The 22,723-nt window shown below is 51.0% G+C and overlaps 1 protein-coding gene across 1 annotated transcript in view; it reads left to right on the top strand.

Moving 5' to 3' along the window:
- Positions 1-550: 550 nt before the first annotated feature.
- Positions 551-22,723, top strand: part of MPZL1 (myelin protein zero like 1) — a 50,282-nt gene continuing 28,109 nt past the window's right edge. Inside the window, exon 1 of the mRNA XM_045983422.1 lies at positions 551-751. Within this exon, the coding sequence (XP_045839378.1) occupies positions 661-751 (91 nt within the window). The 5' untranslated portion in view covers positions 551-660. The remainder of the gene's footprint in view (positions 752-22,723) is intronic.

Genomic DNA, 22,723 nt, shown 5'->3' with positions numbered 1-22,723 from the left:
GGGACCTCGTGCCCGGCCCCCAGCGCTCCGAGAGCCGAGAGGGACCCTGGGGAGACTCTGGCAAGATGGAGGCGCCGTCCCGGCCCGCGGGTCGGGTCGTCTCCGGTCGCCGCACGCCGACTTCCCAGCGGAGCGAAGGGCGGACCCTGCCAGGGCCAGGCGGGAGCCGAGCTCCCTGCGGCCGCCTGAGTCGCGCCCGTTTCCTCTTCTTTGTGCGCGGACGGCCGCCTTTTCCTCGGGGCCCGGAGACACCCGCAGCGCGGGCCGCCAGGAGCGCGACCCGCGGCCGGGGGGCTGCAAAGAGGTGTGCGGGGCGGGAGCTCCGAGAGGCCGAGGACCCGGCGGGCCCCAGGCGGCGGCAGCCCAGCGCCTCCCGAGCCCGGCCTCCCGCGTGCGGAGAACCGGCCTGAGGGGGAACCGGGCGGTGGGGGGGAACCGGGCGGTGGGGGATCTGGGGAGGGGGCGAAGGGTGATGGACAGTCGGTGTCCTCCAATGGCGTCCTCCCAAGGGCGTGGCGCAGGCCAATGAGCGGAGCGCGGGGGCGGGGCCGGGGGCGCGGGCGCGGGCGGCGACTACCAGGACCCGGCGCTGCAGCGAGCCGAGCGGATCGCAGTGGGGACGGCGGCCCGGGGCGCGGCGGCGGCGGCGGCGGGCGGGCGATGGCAGCGGCCGCGGGAGTCGCGGCGGGACGTGCAGACGCTGCCCGCAGGCGCTGGCTGTGGTCGCTGCTGGCGGCGGCTTTCGGGCTGTGTGAGTGGGGCCGCGGCCGGGGCGGGGGGAGCGAGGGGGGGGCGGGGGGGAGGGGCGCTGCGGGGCGCCGAGGGGGGAGGGGCGCGGCGGGGGGCTCCCGGGGCCTGCGGCTGCGGGGCGAGGGCCGGGCTCCCCGCCTTGGTCCCGCCCGCCCTGCCCGCGTGTGGCCCGGGGTCGCCCCGGCCCCGCTCCGGGGGTTCGGGCTCGGGCAGCCCGGGGTAGTGCGGTCGCCGCCTGTGGGCGCCGGCGGAAGGTCGCGGGGCGCCTTGCGCGGGGCCTTTGTGTCGGCCTGAGGGAACGTTTGGTCTCGCCTCGGAGGTGCGGCTCGGGCGCCGCGGTCAAGCCGGGCTCGCCCGCAAGCCTCAACGCGCCCCCGTCCCCGTTTCTCTCGGTCCGGGAGGCGCCGGGTGCGTCGCAGCGTCTGCGTTCGGGCTTTCCCGGCGGAGCGGCCCTTCCTGTGGTCTCTGGACCCGGGCAGGCTCGTCCACGCGGCGATCGGGGGGGGTTCCGGGGGGGATGATGGGGCGTGACCCCGGGGGGAGTGATCCGGGGGCGGTGACGGGGGAGATCCCGGCGGCGGAGACCCGAGGCGAAAGTCTCACCCCCGCAGGTTCGCAGGCCGCGGCTCCGGCCGCTTGGAGGACAGGTTCAGGGAGCGGCCCGGGCGACGATGCCTGTTTTTGGTTTCTAGTTTTATTTACTTCTTTGACGGAGAAGATCACACGTTGGCAGGGGGAGGGGGCGCGGGCTCCCTGCGGAGCGGAGAGCCCGATGCGGGGCTCGATCCCAGGACCCCGAGATCGAGACCTGAGCCGAAGGCAGAGGCTTGACCCACGGAGCCCCCAGGCGCCCCCAGTGCTTGGTTTCCGTGAACAAGTCGGGAAACGGACTGGAGACGGGGCGAGAAAGGCTGGGCCGCCGGCGGGGCGCGGCGGGGCTGCGGAGGGCGGGCGGGAGGCGGTCTTCGCGGGCCCGAGCTCCGCGGGCAGAACCGGAAACCTGGGCGTTCGGGCGTCGAGCGGCGGCTTCTCGCGCGGCTCCGCAGGAGGGCGGTGGTCGGTGGAGGACGCGCTGCGCAGTCGCTCGCGGCTGCTTCGTCTCGGAAGACGGGGACGCGTTTCTCGCCGGTCGTCTGTTGCGGGCGGCTTTCCCGGAGAACCTTCCGGAAGGCGGCGGACTCCGCAGACGCTCCTGAGCGCCGCGTGGGGATTTAGCCCCCAGTACGGCCGGAAGGACCGCCCTGCCCTCCGTAGTGGACGTCAGCGGGAGAAGCGGCCGGACAGCACCGCCCGTGCGAGCCCCGCGGCGGGCCGACCCCAGACTGGACTCGGGCCGCGGAGGACACGCCTAGCCGAGGAGGCGCGGGGCAGGGAGACCGCGGCAAGAGTCCCGAGTGGACCGTGCGTCGGTCCGCGCGGCGGGAGGCCGCAGCCCGGTGCGAGCGAGTGAGGGGCAGGGGAGGCCGCGCAGCCGGGCGCCTCCACTCGCGAGGACCCGTGTGCCGGACGCGAGGCTACTTGGACCGCCGGAAGCCCCCGAAGGAGTTGCGGCGCGAAGAGCGCGGCCGTGGTGGACACCGGAGGCTTCGATCATCCCGGAGACGCCGCACGTGAGCTGTGAAGGGGCGACGCGCCGCACGAGCGGGCTTGCAGGCGGACTTGCTGTGGACGCGGGTGAAAGGGCGCCCTCGGGTTCGGGGCGAGGGAGCCTGCGCCCGTTTCTGGCCAGTGGGGCCCCGCACGGATGACTGCGGGACTGAGGGAACAGCGAGGCCGACGTTACCCGCGGTTGGGGAGTCTCCGGTGCGGCGACACAGCAGCGGCGGAGGCCGTGGGACAGGTGGTTCCGCAGTCGTTACAGCCGTGGTGGTTGCCACGAGGTCACCCACCGAGAGTGCTGAAGGAAATGGCAGAGGGCCGGGGACAAGCCAGGGGCGCTGGAACCCGAGAGGGTCAGACGAGAACACGAACTGGAAGAAGGAGGGAATGAAGTGTGTCGTTCCTCGAGATTTGTTTATCTGACGGCGACATCGCAGGGGGCAGGCGGGGTGGGGGAGCCGGCCTCCTGCTGAGCAGAGGGGCTTAACTGCGGGCGCCCCAGGAGGGGATGCAGGTTTAACAGGAGGAGGATTCACGGGTTGGGCCACTGTCGGGTCCCCGCAGCCCATCTGTAGGGGTGAACACACGGGGGCGCCTGGGGGGCTCCGCGGGTTAAGACTCTGCCTTCGGCTCAGGTCATGATCCAAGGACCGTCCTGGGATCGAGCCCCGCTTGGGGCTCTCTGCTCGGCCTGCTTCCCGCTCTCTCTGCCTGCCTCTGCGTGCTTTTGCTCTCTCTCCCTCTCTCTCAAATAGATAAAAGTCTTAAAAAGAAGAAGGGAAGGAACAGCGTAGGAAGACTGGATCTCAGAGAGCCGCACCACCCTCCGCAGTAAGCTCGGCCCAGGAGCCTCGGGTCGACCCGCGGTTCCTCCCAGCCCTTGGTCAAGCCCCACATGTGCAGAATGCGTTTGGAATCCACCCGCGGTTTTTCTATGAGCATTTTAGTCAAAATCACCCAACTGCAAGAATGATTTTTTATTAAGAGGATTTTAAAAAAATATTTTATGTATGTATTCAATAGACGACACAAGCAGGGGGAGTGGGGGAGAGGGGGAAGCAGGCTCCCCACTGAGCAGGGAGCCCGATGGGGGCTCCATCCCAGGACCCTGCGACCATGACCTGAGCCAAAGGCAGACGCTTAACGACTGAGCCCCCAAGGCGCCCCTGCAAGAACGATTTTTGTGAAAATGGAATCAGACCATCTTGCTTTCCCGTTAAAAAGCCGTAATGGCTTCCCCTTACACTCCGGATGGCGCCCGAGCTTCTCCCCCATGGGCTGCGGCGCTCTGCGGGGTCTGGTCTCTGCCGCTGCCTTGCGCTGGTGCCACGCCCCGGCGCGCTGTACTCGAGCTGCGCTGCCTCTTCCGCTCCTCAACCGTCGTTCCCGTCTCCGCTCCTTTGCACTTGCCGTTCTGGCCACCTCTTCCGCCCTTTCCTCGGAGCTGCCAGGAGTTGTCTCCTCCTCATCCGTGGGGGCACAGTGCCGCTTTTTCAGAGGCCTTCTGCCAGCCACCTGCCCGGAGGCGTTCCCTGTTACCATCTCCTGGTCCTTTGTTGGAATGTGTAACTACTCGGTTTTTCTTTTTTCCTCTCTGAGAATCCAGGACGGAGACAGTGTTTGTCTTATTTATAGAACTATTCCTATAGAAATATATAAATATTCTTATTTATAGAACTATTCCTAGTGCTGGGACACCGGTGGTCGGTCGGTTAAGCATCTGCCTTCGGCTTGGGTTACAATCCCAGGATGGTGGGATTGAGGCCTGCGTCGGGCTCCTTGCTCGTTGGGGAATCTGCTTCTCCCTCTGCCTGCTGCTTTCCTACTTGTGCTCTTTTTCTCTCTGACAAATAAATAGATAAAATCTGTTGGAAAAACTTATTAAAGAAATGTTCCTAGTGCTTAGCACAGTGGATATGATGGACGCTAATGTTTGTTAAAGGGCAATGAGGCACATAAGGGTTTGTTAGTAGTTTGAAGTAAACAGGATTTAGCCTGGCATATGGTGCGTACCCAAAAAATGTGTCTTGAAAAAAGGAATCTTTTTCCCAAGTGTGAATTTATGTATTACCTGGTTATTTTCACTCTTTAAGTACCATTTCACATTTCTTCGGAAGTGTGTGCAATGAGGGGCCCTGGGTGGCTCAGTCATTAAGCATCCACCTTGGGCTTAGGTCATGGTCTCAGGGTCCTGGGATCGAGCCCCACATCGGGCTCCCTGCTCAGTGGGGAGTCTGCTTCTCCCTCTCCCACTCCCCCTGCTTGTGTTCCTTCTCTTGCTGTGTCTGTGTCAAATAAATAAAATCTTAAGAAAAAAAGAAAGAAATGTATGCAATGAATTAACTTCAACTACTGGTTTCAGAATTAGTAGTTATTATATATTTAAGTTATTTTATCATGTTTGTTACAGCCCTCAAGTGTTTCATCAATAGGACTTTTATTTGATGCTTGTTGACAACAGTCAGACTTCAGACATTACCTCTTCATTCAGAAAGCCACAAATTTCAGTACTAATGCCCTCAGCTTTGTTCTTATTTACGAGTTGGGACAATAAAACAAACATTCCAGGGGTGTCTGGGCGGCTCCGTTGTTAAGCATCTGCCTTCGGCTCAGGTCATGATCCCAGGGTCCTGGGATCTGCCCCCAGCCACTTCTCCCTCTTCTTCTGCCCCTCTCCCTGCTTGTTCTCTCTCTTTCTCTCTAATAAATAAATAAAATCTTAAAAAATAATAATAATAATTTAGCCCTTAAAAAAAAAATTCTATCACTTGTTTTTACCCTAACGCTCAGAGACTGCCAAAAGAAGAAATAAAGACGAATCTTAAGTGAAAGAGAGATCTGTGTGAACAGTACATGAAATGAAGATTTGTGTTTTTATAGAGCGCGGGCACTAAGTGAACACCTATTGGGTGCCCTGTGTCGTTTCCGTTCTGGGGATGCAGTAGGGAGACTGGAGCCTACACGATGCGCGTGCTGAAGATGAATAGTAAAGGGCCGATTAAATTCCTGGCAGTCACCACTTTTAAGAAAATGATTCACCTATTAAGGAAAATATGATTCACCTGTTAACAAAACTTTGCAGAATTAAAAAAAAAATTAGAACACTTATTTGTATTACAAAATCAAATATTTTTTAATTTTCAAAGGGTACACTGTGGGATTTCATTAATGGCTGATCTTTCCTACTGAGTTTTTAAAATGTGCTTTGATTGGGGAAGACTTTTTTCAAAAATAGTGTTGCATGCCCTCCATCTAGAAATGCTGGCCTACCTGGTAAATATTTCTCACATTCCTTTCTCTTCCCACGGACGCTGATTTATGTGATTCCATGGTCACATTTCTCCTGGATGATTAGAATCTTCTACAGGGCCCCAAGGGTGTTTTTATTTAAGTTGTATCTTTTATCTGAGAATTTGGATTCTCTGTGTAAGACATGCATCTCACGTGTACCTAGACCTTGCAGAGATTTTCATCTTGTTCTCTCTGACCACTGGCATCATTTGAAATGAGAGAATAAAGGATTTGCTCTGTATTATAGATTAGTTTGGTCTTTCGGCTCCATGAAAGGGAATTTAATTATTAGAAAAACCCGAAGTGTCTGTTGAGGTCTCAAGTATCATACGGCCCCAGGTCTTGGTCCCTACGGCTGATGAAATAGGAAGCTTTCATGTATCTTGAGTGATTTTCCTTTCTTCTTTTTCTACTCATTTTGCCAAGTGCTTGATATTAGAAATGCCCTAGAGTCCAGACCACAGTCCTTGGGATTTCAACTGCCATAAGAGGACAGAGATCAGTTGGCTTTGGGACCATTCATAGTGCGTAAAATGAGAAATTTAATTGTCTCTTGGGACCTTTGTATCTTTGCCCTTAAACCTCTTTATTCAATATCTTTTTGACTGCATGTGGCTGGTGAATTTTTTATTCACTTATAGTTTTTCATTGGTCCCATTAAGTCTTTATCAAGAAAAGAAGGATTCTTTCATTAATAAATTCTCCTTCAGTAATTTTTTATCCATCTATCTATCTTTGAAGCTCAGAGTCTTCTTTGGAAATTGTGAACTTTGGGGGCGTCTGGGTGGCTCAGTGGGTTGAGCCTCTGCCTTTGGCTCAAGTCATGATCTTGGGGTCCTGGGATCAAGCCCCACGTCGGGCTCTCTGCTTAGTGGGGAGCCTGCTTCCCCCTGCCTCTCTGCCTACTTGTGATCTCTCTGTCTGTCAAATAAACAAATAAAATCTTTAAAAAAAAGAAAGAAATTTTGGACTTTGCAATACCTCTGATTGACTCTCTAGGCATGTAGTTGGAATACACTTGGCCCTTGAACAACAGTGGGGTTGGGGTGCTGACCCCCACCCAGTCAGAAATCCAAGTACAGCTTTTGACTCCTGAAAACTGCTAAGAGCCAATGTTGACCGGAAGTCTTACCAATAACGTAAGTAGTTGATTAACACTTATTTTGTATGTCATACGTATTATAGACCATAGTCTTAAAAAAGCTAGAGAAAAGAAAATGTTGAAATTGTGAGGAAGAGAAAATACATTTGTAGTTCTGTGCTGTGTTAAAAATAACCTGTGTCGGGGCCCCTCGGTGGCTTAGTGGGTTAAGCCTCTGCCTTTGGCTCAGATCATGATCTCAGGGTCCTGGGATCAAGCCCCGCATCGGGCTCTCTGTTCAGTGGGGAGAATTTCCCTCTCTCTCTCTGCCTGCCTCTCTGCCTCCTTGTGATCTGTCTCTCAAATAAATAAAAAAATCTTAAAAAAAAAATAAATAACCCGTGTCTAAGTGGACCTGTGCTGTTCCAGTCAGTGTTGTTCAAGACCCCGCCGTGCTCATCGGACAGCTGGGATACACCGCAGCAGTTGTTAGGGTCGCTCGTTGAATTTAGAAATGCGCTGTGTCTTTGTTGAGCCAAGCTACTTATTATTGCACATAATTGCCGCATAGAATGGAATCCATGACTCGAGCTTTGTTAGTATCAGGCTGTAACCAACTGAATGAACTCAGACGCATTTGCACTGAATATTGTTTATGCTAGGACCCCGATACTCTACTTTGGAATCTGGGGAGTTCATTATGTGCAATTTAAAAACATTAAATGTTTTTATCAAAATTAAGAAATGGTCAAACATTAAGGAACACAGTGTGGAATTATGTCACTTTAAAATAATCTTGTGCTTTTTCCAGATAGCACCTAAAAAAGTGAAGGTGCTGTATCATAAACTAAGCCTCAGGGAGAACTTTATATGACCCTGTACCAGACGGTGTCTTACAGTTACTCCCTCTCCAGTCACATCCAGGTGATATTTGCTAAATATTCTTCAAAGGATGTTGCTCAGAAACACGAGTAAAGGACTCCATTTCCTAAGAGAAGAATGTGTTAAGATGCAAATACTTGAGATCTCCTAAGTGGCCAAGAGTGGCAGAGAGAGAGTGCGCATATAAGGAAGGAGAAATTTGGAGTGAATTAGCTGATACTGGGTCTGCCTGTTGGGGACGGGGACGGACCCTGTGTGTCTTCTGTCCGCGTACTTCCTGTTTCTGAGCCCCTAGAAACTGGGGTATAGGGACGGCAGGTGGCTCAGTTGTTAAGCATCTGCCTTTGGCTCGGGTTGTGGTCCCAGGGTCTTGGGGTCGAGCCTGTGTCGGGCTCCCTGCTCAGTGGGAAGCCTGCTTCTCCCTCTCCCACTGCCCCTGCTTGTGTTCCCTCTCTGTGTCTCTCTCTGTCAAATAAATAAAATCTTAGCGGGGAAAAAAAAAGAAATCTGGATATAAAACCAGTTTCATGTTACTTATTTTGCTCTGCCCTCATTGGCTGAGTGCTTCTATGTGCTAAGCCTCTATTAAGCAACTTACATGCATTATTTCATTGACCATTCTGTGTGATAATCACTATTTTTCTTTTTTAAAGATTTTATTTATTTATTTGACAGAGACGCAGAGATCTAGGGAACACAAGCAGAGGGAGTGGGAGAGGCAGAAGCAGGTCTCGATCCCAGCAGTCTGGGGTCATGACCTGAGCTGAAGCCAGACACTTAATGACTGAGCCACCCAGGCGCCCAGTAATCACTATTTTTCTGAATTTTACAGATGAGGAAGCTAAGAATCTGGTAGGTTGTGTAACTTGTCCAAGGTCACAAAAAGCTAATATGTGATGGAGTTAGGACTCAAAGCATCTATTGGCAGCCTCTCTGCCATATTACAGAATTTCTCCTTCAGGGTCCAGCCATTTTTTGGAGGCTTTTGGCATATCTGAAATGTTTACAGAGAGTCTTTACTCTGCCCCAGGGTGTCCAGTCTCCTTCCCTTCGTGGTAATGTTTGTGCAAGAACTGTGATGGCTGGATCCCTGCCGACTGCCGTGGAGACAGCTGCCATGTTGGAGGCACCCTTGCTAGCGGCGGACTGAGCCCCCAGTTCCCCGACTGCCCCACAGGGATTTGTAATGCTGTGGTTTTTCTAGATTCTTTTCACTCTGACACTGATCTGCCTGGGACACCGCATGACCTCGTTGAACCATGCATCTGACACCATGCTAGGCTCCGAAAGGTCCCTTGCCCCCTCGTCAGGAGGCACGACCTAGGGACCACGCCATGGAGCCTTACCTTTCTGCTTGGGTTGCGTCCTCCCCTGGAGGCTGTGCAGGTCAGTTTACGTGCAGACTTCCGGCAGGCTCGCCCCGCAGGACGTCCACACGGGCTCTGGGTCTTCGCGCCGGAGGACCCACCGGCACTGGGTCCTCGCTGGCACCTTTGCCAGGCCCCCTGACCCCCCAGCAGAGGCTCCGAAGCTCAGCCACCTTGCCGCCCGCCGCAAGCCGGAGGTCCAGCCCTGGGCTCGTACCCTGTGGGCACTGGGTCTTAGCCACTTCCAGCTCTGCAGAGTTCAATTTCTTTTCCCCCGGTGACTGTGAGAGTGGGAGAACCGGTGAGGGCTGCTGAGTTTACACCGTCGCGAAATGAGAGCATGTCCTGGCCGTAAGCAGAGGTGGTACCGACTGCAACCAGGCTCGAGTATACGGAACTCCGAACAGAACATGCCAAGGGCCCCTTTCTCGTCCTCATTTCACATTGTAGGACCACAGTCTCTGATCCACGATTTCAAATCCCTACATCTCTGAAAACTGAAACTTCCCTCCTACGTTTGATAACAAACGCCTGTGGCTGTAAAATTCGAGCTGTACTAAGGAGAGACTATTTTTAGACATGATCCCACTTGGTGTGATTAATCCTGTGTTTCACTACAAAGTACTCATGCGTTTGATTGTGGGATGCTGCCTTGGACCCTGCTGAGGCTGGTAGATGATATAAAGTGTATGCATTACATTGATTTTTTTTTTTTTTTAATCTGGAAAATTCTACATCTGAAACACATCTGACCCCAAGGGGTTTTGATGAGAGGTTGTGGGCCTGTGCAGTATCATCTCTGACATTTTTTTCTACTCTTGTAAATAATAAGAACTACAAATACATTTTTAGTTCTTCAAATGTTTTTGGTACATCAGGTCAATGGTTTGCCACAGAAATGGCTTCATCCAAATTCCTCTCTTAATTTATGCCGGTTTGGACCTGTCCCCCCATTATTGAGGGGTTCTGGGTCTGTAAACTGGCTCAAGTCTGGGAATTGAGGGGATGTGACTTTCTGTTTTTATAACTATTTATTTAAGGTCTTATTTATTTGTCGGAGAGAGCACAAGCAGGGAGAGGGAGAAGCAGACTTCCCGCTGAGCAGGGAGCCCGGCCCAGGGCCCATCCCAGGATACTGGGAGCAAAGACGAGTGGCGGAGTAGGTCCTGAGGAGAATTAGCAGTGTCCCTCCGGGCGACTGCCTCAGGAGAGGGCATCCCAGCTTCCTCGGTTTGGGCAAAGCACTGGTAGTCTCCCCGGACAGGAGTGGAGGAGTATTTTTACTGGCAGAGAAGACTGCTCCGTGCTCAGGGTTCAGCCTCTCCAGCTTCATCTGTTCCTTCCTGTCAGTAGATGTCCCTGCGGTTGGGAACTCTGTTTGCTTTGTCACTCAGCCATGCTCAGGATGAGGTTCTGGGTTTGGTTTCAGCAGTCTCAGCTCTGTGGCTAAAGGAGATAAGGGTCTCTTTTAGGGTAGACGGAGAAGTTTTCTGACCATCTATTTGGCACTTGAGTTTGGAATCAGAATCCCTGAGCTCTTATGTCCCTTTCCCCACCTTGTGTAGTGACATTAGGAACATCATATTCATGAGTTCGACGGATGTTCAAAGCCAAGATGAAACCTGACATTAACCGTCACACCAGTAACGAATTAAAAAAGACATTAAAAAACCATATTTCCAGTTGCTGACTTCCCCTGATGGGAAGCAGTTCTGTTCTTTCCTCTACTTTAACACTAACTCTTCCCCTCTCAAGTCGGTGATGTCTGACTGTGGCCACGCTTCGATAAAGGCCACCTGATGTTGCCAAATCCAGTGACCTGCTCCAGACCTTTTCTTTCTGGACTTCTTTGCTTTCCCTCACATTGTTAACTACTCAGATCCTACTCGCTTTGTCTTTGTGACATCACTTCTGGTTCCCACCACTCCTCCCCGTCTGCTGAGCCCCACCGTAGGTTTCCCATAGGTTCTGTGCTCAGCCCTCTGGTCGTCTTACCCTGCGCTCCTTGTCGGAGATCATCTCCACTTTTGTTCTTTGTACCACAACCCATAGTCGTTAGATCTAGGCATTCAGTACGGGTTGTAAATGGTGACTCCTAAAAAGGTCTCCGTCACTCTGAACCGCAGCCTCTTCCCCACTGTCCGTGTCCATTACAGTGTCCAGACGCACCCCAAACTTTGTATGTTGGAAACTCAACTCCATGTATCTCTTGTTTCCCACACTGAGCCTTCACTCTACCCCCCACCATTGTTCTCACTGTTTCCTGCTGTCCCCTGTGCCTTTCCCTCAGTCACCCAAGACAAGCCCTTGAGCACCGCCTCAGAATCCTCCCTTTCCCTCACACGCCGTGAATTTCAATCAGTCTTGCCAGTGTTTCCCTTCTGTTTCTGAATCTGCCCCTTCCTTTCCATTGTGCTTGGACAAGCGCCAGTCCTTTGAAGCCCAGGTTACTGTAGGAGCCTCCTAATTGGTCTCCTGATGCTGCATGTTCCCCTCCGGTCTACCCTCCCAGCTGCTGCCAGAGGGATCGTTTGTGGGCAGGTGTAATTGTGCTGCTCCTGTGCCAAGACCCTCCATCCCTGTTCCCTCTAGGGTGAACTCAGGTCCTCAGCTTGACTCATGTCCTGCCACCGACCCCTGCCGTCCCCTTCCTTGCACTTCGTTGATTATTTGCATGTTTCTGCATGTGACTAGTTTTGTCTTCCTGGTTTTATGTATGATACACGCACTCTCCCGCCCAGCTGCCCTTCATATTTATGTACCTGCCTGACCCCTTTAGCCTGTCTCCTGTGCTCGTATCTCGCAGATACTCCCAGCTAGAGCCAAGTAGCCTGCATCAAAGCTTCCTCTCTGTCACTTTACATAAAATTATCTTTGTTTATTTTTTTAAAGATTTTATTTATTTGAGAGAAAGCGCACAAGGGGGTTGGGGACAGGAGCAGACTTCCCGCCGAGCAGGGAGCCCGCCATGGGGGTTCAATCCCACGGGGGTCGATTCTGGGACCCTGAGATCATGACCTGAGGCGAAGGCAGACCCTTAACCGACTGAGCCACGCAGGCGCCCCTGAAATTAACTTTTTATAGGATTGCCTCTCCACATGCAGAAACTGTGTCCTAGAAATCTCTAGGTCTCCAACACTTAGCACAGTGCCTAGAACGTGGTAAGTGTTTAGAACTGAGGGTGCCTTGGGTTGGCCGCTTCACGCTCCTCAGTGAACAGTGATACCCTGCTCTGACCGTCACCCTGTAGACATGGAGAGACCACCTAGAAACCTTGAGCGGACTGTACAGTGTCCTGAGTCTTGAGAGTTTCCCTAGACAGAGAGCCGGTCATTTTTTTTTTTTAAGATTTTATTTATTTATTTATTTGACAGAGATCACAAGTAGGCAGAGAGGCAGGCAGAGAGAGAGGGGGAAGCTGGCTCCCCGCTGAGCAGAGAGCCTGATGCAGGGGTGGATCCCAGGACCCTGGGATCATGACCTAAACCGAAAGCAGAGGCTTTAACCCACTGAGCCACCCAGGCGCCCTGAGAGCCCGTCATTTAGAGTGGATTCTGTACAGATGAACACCGAGTGTTGTTGATACTTCTCATTTCAAAATTCATTGACCTCTTTGTTTTTCTTTAAATAATTAGGTTTTTATCTGATTTCAGGGTATTTCCTATGTTAATGTTACCTGGAAAAAACACTGGACTTAGGAGTCAGGATGCACAGAAGTGAATACAAGTGTGGCCCAGAGTGAAACGGGTGTAACTGCTAACCCCACTATTGCTGACCTCCTTTGCCTTTGTTGGTATTCAGCCTGCTGTTTGTAGCTGGAAGTGGTGTATTTTTTCCTTCTGCCTCTTCTTTCTTGGCCCTCCTACTCGAGTGAATCTATACCAAGGCCCAGAAAAGTACCTAGAACAGAGGAGGAATCCAGTAGATGTCTGTTGGATGTATTTTTGGTCACCATGTAGCAAAGTGTTGTTATACTTTATTAAAGTTTATTAGTTCAAAATCTTGAAATACACGCGCTTTCTGAATTTTTAAAATAAAAATGAAAGCTTCCTAACATTTTAAGGTATAACGAACGTACTTCTAAAAATGTGGAAGTTGAGCTCTGCGATTCGTAGTAGGTGTCGCGTCACATAGGCATCGCCTTGGTGCCCCCACAGAGCCTCGGGGAGCCCACAGAGCGGCTGGAGAGCTGGGGAGCGCAGCAGATCGTTCTCTGTCATATCCCTGTTGGTCATAGTCTCCTGCAGGGCGTCCCGGGTGTGTGCTATCTCTCGAGTTGTTTCTTAGAGCTCAGAGCAAGAAACATCTGCTATTCTGACCGTCTCTCCTGCCCTCTTGTCTTTTTTTTTTTAATATTTTATTTATTTATTTGACAGACAAAGATCAGAAGTAGGCGGGAGTGGGGGGAAGCAGGCTCCCCGCTGAGCAGAGAGCCCGATGCGGGGCTCGATCCCAAGATCCCATGATCCCTGAGATCATGACCTGAGCCGAAGGCAGAGGCTTAACCCACTGAGCCACCCAGGCGCCCCACCCTCATGTCTTTCTGAACCTCATCATTACCCAGAAAAATGTACCAACTCCCAAATCTCACCCTATTCTAGCACAATCTCCTTCGAGTCTGACTTCAGGACTCTCTGGAACTCATGTCTGGTACTTCCCCACTCTCTCATTTACGTTGGCCACTTCTGGCTGCTCCTCTCTCCCTCTCCAGCCTGGAGTCTGTGGCCCATCATTAGACTCACTCCCTTGCAAAACTCCTGCCTTCCTTTCCTTCTGTCCCTTCACTGTATTTAGTGGGACGTTAACTCATTTCACGCTTGTAACAACCCTGTGAGGTCCACGCTATTATTAGAACACATTTGTCCTAGAAGAACCTGAGGGGCGCCTGGGGGGCTCAGTCAGTTAAGTGTCTGCCTTTGGCTTGGGTCCGTGATCCCAGGGTCCTGGGATGGAGTCCCGTGTGGGGCTCCCTGCTCAGTGGGGAGTTTGCTTCTCCTTCCCTCCCTCTGCCCCTCACCCCTGCTCATAGGCTTTTTCTCTCTCTCTCTCTCTCAAATAAATAAATAACATCTTTTTAAAAATTAAAAAAAAAAAAAAGAGGCAGCTGAGACCCAAAGGGGTTCATCGCGATTTCCCACAGCCCTCTGGCTTCCGCAGCGGCGCTGGCAGCTTTTCAGCAACAGTTGTGAGGGCTCGCTACAAAGTACCTTACAAGGGGGCCAACTTGGGGTCTGTAAACAAATACGATCCATTAGAAAGCGGAGTGCGGTAGGAATTTGCACGGACGCTGGAGGTGCGCCGGCGGCGTCCCTCGGAAACAAGTTCACAGACGGGCCCTCACAGGAGTCCCCTTCGTGGACCTCTTACAACAGCAAGTGAACGTCGTTATCTGTTGCTGTCATTGAATTTGTTTCCTTTTAATTGGGAGTGAAGTCAGAAGAAACATGGATGTGGGCACTCCCACCCCACAGTATCTGGTTCAGATGCGGGAACAAAGCCCGCGCAGGTGTGTGTGGCAGAGGGTCTGGGAGGGACTGACTGCTCAGCCGCTGTGAGGCTCTCCGGGAAGAGCAGGGCGGGCTTCCCAGGCTCGTTCAAAAGTGGCTTAAAAGAACAGGGAAAGGGGACTGGCTTTGCTTCTACTGTAACAAAATGGTGGGACTGGGGTGTGGGCTCCCATGTGAGCTGCGGACGGGGGTTTGGTTGGAACTTCCTGCCTGACCCACAGGAGGAATTGCCTGGACTTTTATCACCTGGCCTGGAGGCAGGGACGTGGGACAGCTTTGAAGCTAATGGCAAACATCAGACTCTATTATAAATGTATGTATATATTTATAAAAATATAAGTATATTTGTATGTGTGTGTATATACATATATATATATATATATGTTTTAAAAGATTTTATTTATTTATTGGACAGAGAGAGATCACAAGTAGGCAGAGAGGCAGCCAGAGAGAGAGGGGGAAGCAGGCTCCCTGCTGAGCAGAGAACCCGATGCGGGGCTCAATCCCAGGACCCTGAGATCATGACCTGAGCCGAAGGCAGAGACTTAACCCACTGAGCCACCCAGGCGCCCTTACAAATATAATTATAAGTGATTATCATTATATACATTATGGGGCAGAAATGTTGTCCAGGGACTAAAGTAAATACCATCATATCAATGTTAATCTATTACTGCAAATGGAAGGTTCTGCAAACTCTGATGTTGAGAATGTATTTGGGGGGCGCCTGGGTGGCTCAGTGGGTTAAGCCTCTGCCTTCCTCAGATCATGATCTCAGGGTCCTGGGATCAGGCCCTGCATCAGGCTCTCTGCTCAGCAGGAAGCCTGCTTCCCCCTCTCTCTCTGCCTGCCTCTCTCCCTGCTTGTGATCTCTGCCTGTCAAATAAATAAATAAAATCTTAAAAAAAAAAAAGTATTTGGAACCATAGACAAAAGGCCATGTCCTGTGTGTCTTTTTAAAACACTGGAAATATTTAACATGCCTTATATGTTTGGGTTAATAACCCTAATGCTGAAATAATTGGTATTCCCTTGATCATTATAGGGAGAGAAGCTTTTTTTTTTTTTTTTAAAGATTTTATTCATTTGTTTGACAGAGAGAGATCACAAATAGACAGAGAGGCAGGCAGAGAGAGAGAGAGAGAGGGAAGCAGGCTCGCTGCCGAGCAGAGGCCCCGACGCGGGACTCGATCCCAGGACCCCGAGATCACGACCTGAGCCGAAGGCAGCGGCTCAACCCACTGAGCCACCCAGGCGCCCGAGAAGCTTTTTTTTAAAGTCTTATTTTTATGGCATTAATGATTTTTAAGTTTTATGATATCTTATTGTACTCTATTAAGCAGATACTTAATTTTTTCATTTTTAAATTTAATAAGTAGGTCTATTATTTTACTGTGCATACCTTGGGTTTTGGGTTCTGGTCTAACTGTTGGGAAGTGGGATGAAATGTGAATAAAATTCAGACTTTTAGATGCCGAAGGCCTGGGAGAGAAACAATTTTCAAGAGATGTGGTAACAGGTCGACAGAAAACAGCGTCTTTACCATTAAGACTTGTGGCTTACTGCATCATCGTTAATTTGAAGAGAGTTTTTCGTATCTCACTATCTCTGACGTCGGGGTATGCCTTACAGCTCTTGGTGAGTTAGAATCAGCATTTCTACTTGCCAGTGGCACATAAAATAATGTGTCGTACCGTCAGTGGCATCTTAGAATGCTAATTTTTATAACTTTATGTCTTCTCAGCATAAGTTCATTTAAACTTCAGGACCAGCATCCGCAATCTGAACCGCGGTAGGGGAGACTTTACAGATGGGCTCGTCTTGGCGCTGCCTTGACAGAAAAGTAGGCGTTGGCCCACGCTGAGCGAGTGGGTTGGCGGAAGTGGCATATTCTAGACAGAGTAGCGTGCACAAAGCGTGATGTTGTTGAGGGGTGTATTGTGTTGGGGGCAGGGTTAGGAGTTGCGTGCGGGAGAGATGTGGGCGCTGGGGCGAGATGAGGAGACGGATAAACTGGCAGAACCGTGACCTGGAGCCAGCCTTGGAGAGACGTGGCGTGGCGTGGCGTGGCAGGCTGGGGAGCTGAGCTTGTATTAATGCTCCCCCAGCGTCATAAAGTGGGCCCTGGTCACTTCAGTGAGGGGTGGGGAGCACTGCCACAGTAACAGAAGAGAGGCGATAAGGCAGGATGTCCAGTAAGATGAGCTGCGCAGAGCTCTCCCAGAGGAAGGGGCCAGCTGGGTGCTGTGGAATTAACCGGAAGGGAGAGCGTCACCCAGCAGGGCTATTTCCTTCTGCCCCAGGTGAGAGTGGAGCTGGGATTCAGTGGCCTGTTCGGGAAGCCTGTTTCTGGACTAGGGCTATGACCGCTGGTGAAAAGTAGAGAATGGCTTTCGCGGGGCAGTGTTAGTCCACTTGGATGGAAATTTGGGGGGAAGCATATAGGAAGTGGTGTTTCTAAGCTGTGTTTGGCTTTCTTCTAAGGGTCATTTATTCTGAAAATTATTCCTAAGTTAAGAGCCATTTTTTATTCTTATTTTCCTCTCAAATATAACATCTGGTAGAGGAAGAGTCTATCACAGAATTTTTTTTTTTAAAGATTTTATTTATTTATTTATTTGTCAGCGAGACAGAGAGAGAGAGTACACAAGCAGGGGGAGTGGCAGGCAGGCAGAGAACCAGCCCCCTCCCTCCCATCGAAACCCTGGGATGAGGACCTGAGCGGAAGGCAGACACTTAACCAACTGAGCTATCCAGGTGTCCCTTGATTTGTGTTTTTTCCAAGTTTGGGAATTTGATCTATTACAGGAGATAATTTGTTCACTTTGGGTCTCCAAATAAAAGAGGCGCAGAAAATTTGTGCGTCAGAGAGCCACCGAGATACCAAGAGAAGAGCAGCGAGGAAAAATTAATGGAACCGAATGGAACTGTGTGGAGAGCTGCTGGGTTTTCTGTTCCTCCAGCGAACTGTAGTCATGCCATCTGCAGCCCCCGAGGGCATTGTTCCACACAGAACTTTGCGGTGCTATGCCAGTGGAAGGACCTGGTCTGTGGTTGGTTTTTTTCTTTAAGATTGTATTTATTTATTTGACAGACACAGCGAGAGAGGGAACACAAGCAGGGGGAGTGGGAGATAGAGACGCAGGCTTCCTGCTGAGCAGGGAGCCTGATGCAGGGCTCGATCCCAGGACCCTGGGATCATGACCTGAGCTGAAGGCAGACGCCCTGCAACTGAGCCACCCGGGTGCCCCAGGAGCTAGTCTATTACAAACATTTTCTAATTTCATTTCATTTCTAATAAAAAGAATTGCATACTGCTGTATTAGCACAGTTCAAAGGTTTGGTGAACAGCCTGCCTGTGTCCGGAGTCCTTGCCGAGGAGGCTAGTGATGGTTCCGGCGTCTCTTTCCAGAGACGTTCTACTAAGACGGAGCAAACTTGTAAGTTGTTCGCGTCCCAAAAGTGTTGCTCACCAGCTTGCTCTTTTTTTAAACAGTGGTTTTACGTAATTCACCTACTATGGAATTCGCCCCTTTAAAGTGTAAAGTTCAGTGGTTTTTAGTATACTCACAAGAGTAGTTTGGCCATCGTGACTACCTAATTTTAGAACACGTGTTTTCATTACCCCATAAAGAAATCCAGCACTCGGGGCACCTGGCTGGCTCAGTGGGTTGCGCACCCGCTTTAGGCTCAGGTCATGATCCCAGGGTCCTGCACCTGCTCTGCAGGGAGTCTGGTTCTCCCTCTCCCTCTGCCCCCCTCTCTCCCCAACGCCCCCACTCATGTTGTCTGTCTCTCAAATAAAATCTGACGTTTTTCTGTTTTGTGCAGTGTTGGAGGTAGAATGAAATGAGCAAAAATCCTTCGGAGGAAGAAAATCTTTTGAACGCCTCTTCCTTCCCTTTTTCTGTTCCTGTCCCATCTCCGCCAGAAAGTCCTCTCTCACCACATTGTCCTTCTTCAGTACGGGCGCCGGTGCCCACTTCCTGCGGGGTCAAGTTCCAGCTTCTCCACAGGCCTTTCCAGTTGCAAGGCTTTCTTCTGCTCCGGCCGAATTAACTGACACAGGTCTTTCGTGAACACCATTCCCTTTCTCTCTACAAAACACCCTTCCTGTCCCTCTGTGTTGGTTCTTCTCCGCCTGCCGGCTGGACCCCGAATGCGTTGTCTGTGAAACACTCCCTGACCGGTCGGTTCTTCAGACTCAGCTTTCAGTGACTGCGGGTGGTCTCTTTGCTACTCTAAGGAGATGCTTTCGTAGGAGCTTCTTAGGGAAGATACAGTGAAACAGACGGGAAGGGAAGTACAGGCCTGCGAGCGTGTGATCCCTGTTTGGAGGACCGTGTTCCTGGGTCTTGCCTTGTGCCCGGACCCCCCGAGGTGCAGGTGCTCGGGGTCTGCTGTACACATTCCTACATGTGCGGGTTCATGTAGAGCGTCTGACGAGACTGCATCACCCACAGAACTAGCTAGCCCTCGTGTGCTATTCAAGAAATGAGTTGTTTTAATTGATACTAGTCTTTTTTTATTATCTTCTACATTTTTGTTATCTTTGTTGTTATTTTATTCTAACAAAGCATCTCAGCAGGATGGTGGGGGGAGGGGCAGACGTTTTCCATTCTCTCATATTTTATTTTCTGTCCAAGGGTGAGCACTTGTACTCGGAACTCTTGCTGGCAGTGCCAGGTGCTGATCAATCGTGTTGACTGACGTTAAGTATCCCTTTAAGGGCAAGTTGGTTTCTTCAGCTTATTTAGGGAAAAAAAAAATGCTTACATGTCTGAGTAACAGTAAGTTCGCATTACAGGAATCCTAAAAATTCAGCGGTTATCAGTTTGTTTCCTCCTGAAATGTTCTCTGTGAGCTTTGTGGCCATCAGGAAGTGCCCCGTGTGTTGGGCCCACGAAGGCCAGATAAGACGTGACTGCACCCCAAGGAGTCTGAGTCAGGGGTTGTGCTCCTGGTGATTGCTGTGCGAGGACCAAAAACGTTTTGCCTCTCACTTGAAAGGTGTGGCCTCAACAGTCAGCAGTCAGAGAGAGATGTCCAAGAAATCCGGAGTAGCAGGGCAGACCCGAAGAGGTAGTCAGATCAGGGAAGATTTTACCACAGTCACATTTGGGTGGATTCTTGAGATTCTGTGCGATTTTAGACGGTCTCGGTCCCAGCTCTGTGTCTGCATGCCGTGTGCCCTGAAGCTGGGCCATCTGCACGGCCTGCCAAGGGAAGGGAGAGCAAGTCCGTACCCGCTCCCTGGAGACAAGCCCTCACCCGTGGAAAGCAGGAAAGGGTGGTGTGACTTTGAAAAGTCCTGTGCCAGGGCCTGGCACAGTAATGGGGCAGCTGTGAAACCGGGTTTTCCGTTGGCATGGGCAAATTTGCATTTTAGTGAAGATTCTGCCCAAAGGATAACCAGAGAGGAGACGCAGCTGGGAGAGTGCCCTTAGCTCTAGGAGAGGATTCAGTATTTCCTTCTCCCTTCGATTCACGTCCCCTGTGTGGTTAGAATGTGGTTGGTCTGTCTGTCTAGCTTTCCACTGCACTGGGACAGACTCTGGTCCTACAGCCCTGTAGTGCACTTCAGAACCCAGCAGGACAGCAGTTTCCAAGCTCTCAGACCCCTGGGGCGCTCTGGCTCCTGTGCTTCAGGGCTTCTAAACGCCCAACGTGCATTTCTCTTTTCCCTAATGTTGTTTGTTTGTTTAAGATTTTATTTATTTATTTGACAGAGACATAGTGGGAGAGGGAACATAAGCAGGGGTAGAGAGAGAGGGAGAAGCAGACTCCCCGCTGAGCAGAGAGCCCGATGCGGGGCTCGAACCCAGGACCCTGGGATCACGACCAGAGCTGAAGGCAGAGGCTTAACCGACTGAGCCACCCAGGCGCCCCTTTCCTGAAGTTCATTTTTAATGATTAAAAATAATAATGAAAGAACAGTATACGTCGATATGAAGTTGTAGGAATAGTTTGGGGACTCCGAGACCACTGCCACCTTAATTCCAGCAGCTGACACGTTCTTCCGAGTAAAGCAGATTTTTGTAATTTCTGTGTATACGTTTAAACTTGTGTGTGTTTAAGAATACAGTAGTGCTCCGCCCTAGTCTTTTTTAAGATGTTCCGTCTGTGTGTACGCAATAACAGAGTTTTACAGCGGAACGTACCTGTACCTATACTCAGCCAAATGCCAGGCAGGGCTTGGCTCATATGCTTCCGGCACAGCCTTCCCGTCCTGCAGGACAAAAGTGGAGCCTGACAGCTCAGTGGTTACCAGTTGAGAATCATCCGAGGGCTTTTTAAAACCCTGGTGCCCAGGGGTGCCTGAGTGGCTCAGTGGATTAAAGCCTCTGCCTTCGGCTCAGGTCATGATACCAGGGTCCTGGGATCAAGCCCCGTATCGGGCTCTCTGTTCCGCAGGGAGCCTGCTTCCTCCTCTCTCTCTGCCTGCCTCTCTGCCTGCTTGTGATCTCTGTCAAATAAATAAATAAATAAATAAATAAATAAATAAATAACCCTGGTGCCCAAGCCACACCCCTTACCAATTAAATCACAGTTCCTGGGGCATTTGCCTTTAATAGACTGTTTTTCATAGCAAAATTGAGAGAAAGGTTGTATATCCATATGCCATATACCCATACTGTCCCAGACGTGCATGGCCTCCCTCGTTATCAACCTCCTCACCAGAGTGATGCATTTGTTAGAGTCGATGATAAATCATAACCACCTGTAGTCCATGATTCCCAGTTAGGGTTCACTCTGATGTTGTACCTTCTGTGGGCTTGGACAAGTGCATAGTGCCTTGTATCCGTCACTGCCATGCGGAGCATTTTCGTAGTTTCAGTACCTCTTAAAGCTCTCTCAGTGAGTCCAGTGTGCGGCCAAGGCCCAGGACCACTGCGCTGTCTTGTAGTTCTGGGCCTTATTTACTATTCTGACTTGTATGTGAAAACTCCCTCTGTCTTCTTTATACGTCCGGTTCCCCGTAAGAGCCCATGTTTTATTTGAATAAAAGATTCAGTTAGAGCTTGATAATCAGCATAGTGAAGAGAGTGGTGCTTTGGGGTCAGAATGTTCGAGAGTCAACTTTTGGCTCCCCATTGGCTGGATGAGTGATTTGGGCAAGTTCCTTGGCCTCTCTCTGAGCTTCTGTCCAGTAGAAAACACCCAACAGAGTTGTTGGAAAATACTAAATGTCCCCTAGTTCAGTAATGCTTTACCCGTAAGAAGCACTCAGTAAGTGGTTTTCTCGTTGCATTCTTTTTGCCTTACTTTGGAGGTGAGGAATGCCTTTCTCGTCATTGACCACAGGCATATTTTTCTCCAGTCACATGTTCTGTTGTTGGCTCTAATATTTTGTGGTGTTTTTTTTTTCTGATTTGGATTAAATCATGGTTCAGGTATCTTCTAACATAATGTAGACCTCCAGAGATTTGAGTGCTCAGAAAGATAGGTTTAAGTACATGAAATTGTGTAAGCCGTTTCAGCACATGAGAAATATAAACTACATGAGAGTGTTGTTTTTTCGTCATAAGATGGGCCCCCCAGAGGCTTCCGCGTGTCCTTTACACGGAGCACTTTCGTCCCCTAGAATCTGTCAGGGTGACGTGACGTGACTTGTCACTTTTACCCGTTTGCTGAGAACTGAGGAAGCTGGGACACCTGGTGCGGAGGACGCAGTTCGGGTGGCCAGGGTCGTGGCGTTTCTGTTGATTGCTTGACTGTTTCGACATTTTGGCCTTTTAAAAATTAATTTAAAAAAAATTTTTTTTAAGATTTATTTATTTATTTATTTGACAGAGACCACAAGTTGGGGAGCGGCAGGCAGAGGAAGAAGGTGAGGGAGAAGCAGGGAGGTCTCCCACTGAGCAGGGAGCCCGACGCAGGACTCGATCCTGGGACTCCAAGATCATGACCTGAGCCAAAGGCAGTGACTTCACTGACTGAGCCGCCTGGGCGCCCCGTTTTGGCCTTTGGTGGAGGCCCTGCACTATGCCAAGTCTGCACTGGGACTGGGCGCGACCTGGGGGGCCAGCGCCATGCCCCGGCCACAGCCATGCCCCGGCCACAGCCTGCAGATACTCGTTCGTTCTTCTGCAGGAGGCGGTCATTCCTTACCGGGCAGAGGCTGAGTCCCCGTGTGGTTTGAAAGCATGAGTCGTTGACCGACAAAAGAAAAGCGGTAGCAGGAAAGAAGGATGAACGGTCCATACATAGAGGAGGGCAGAGAAGAAATACTAGGGCTTTAAGGA

This window comes from Meles meles, chromosome 17 (assembly GCF_922984935.1).
Source record: "Meles meles chromosome 17, mMelMel3.1 paternal haplotype, whole genome shotgun sequence".
NCBI lineage: Eukaryota > Metazoa > Chordata > Mammalia > Carnivora > Mustelidae > Meles > Meles meles.
This window is presented reverse-complemented; position numbering and strand designations above follow the sequence as displayed.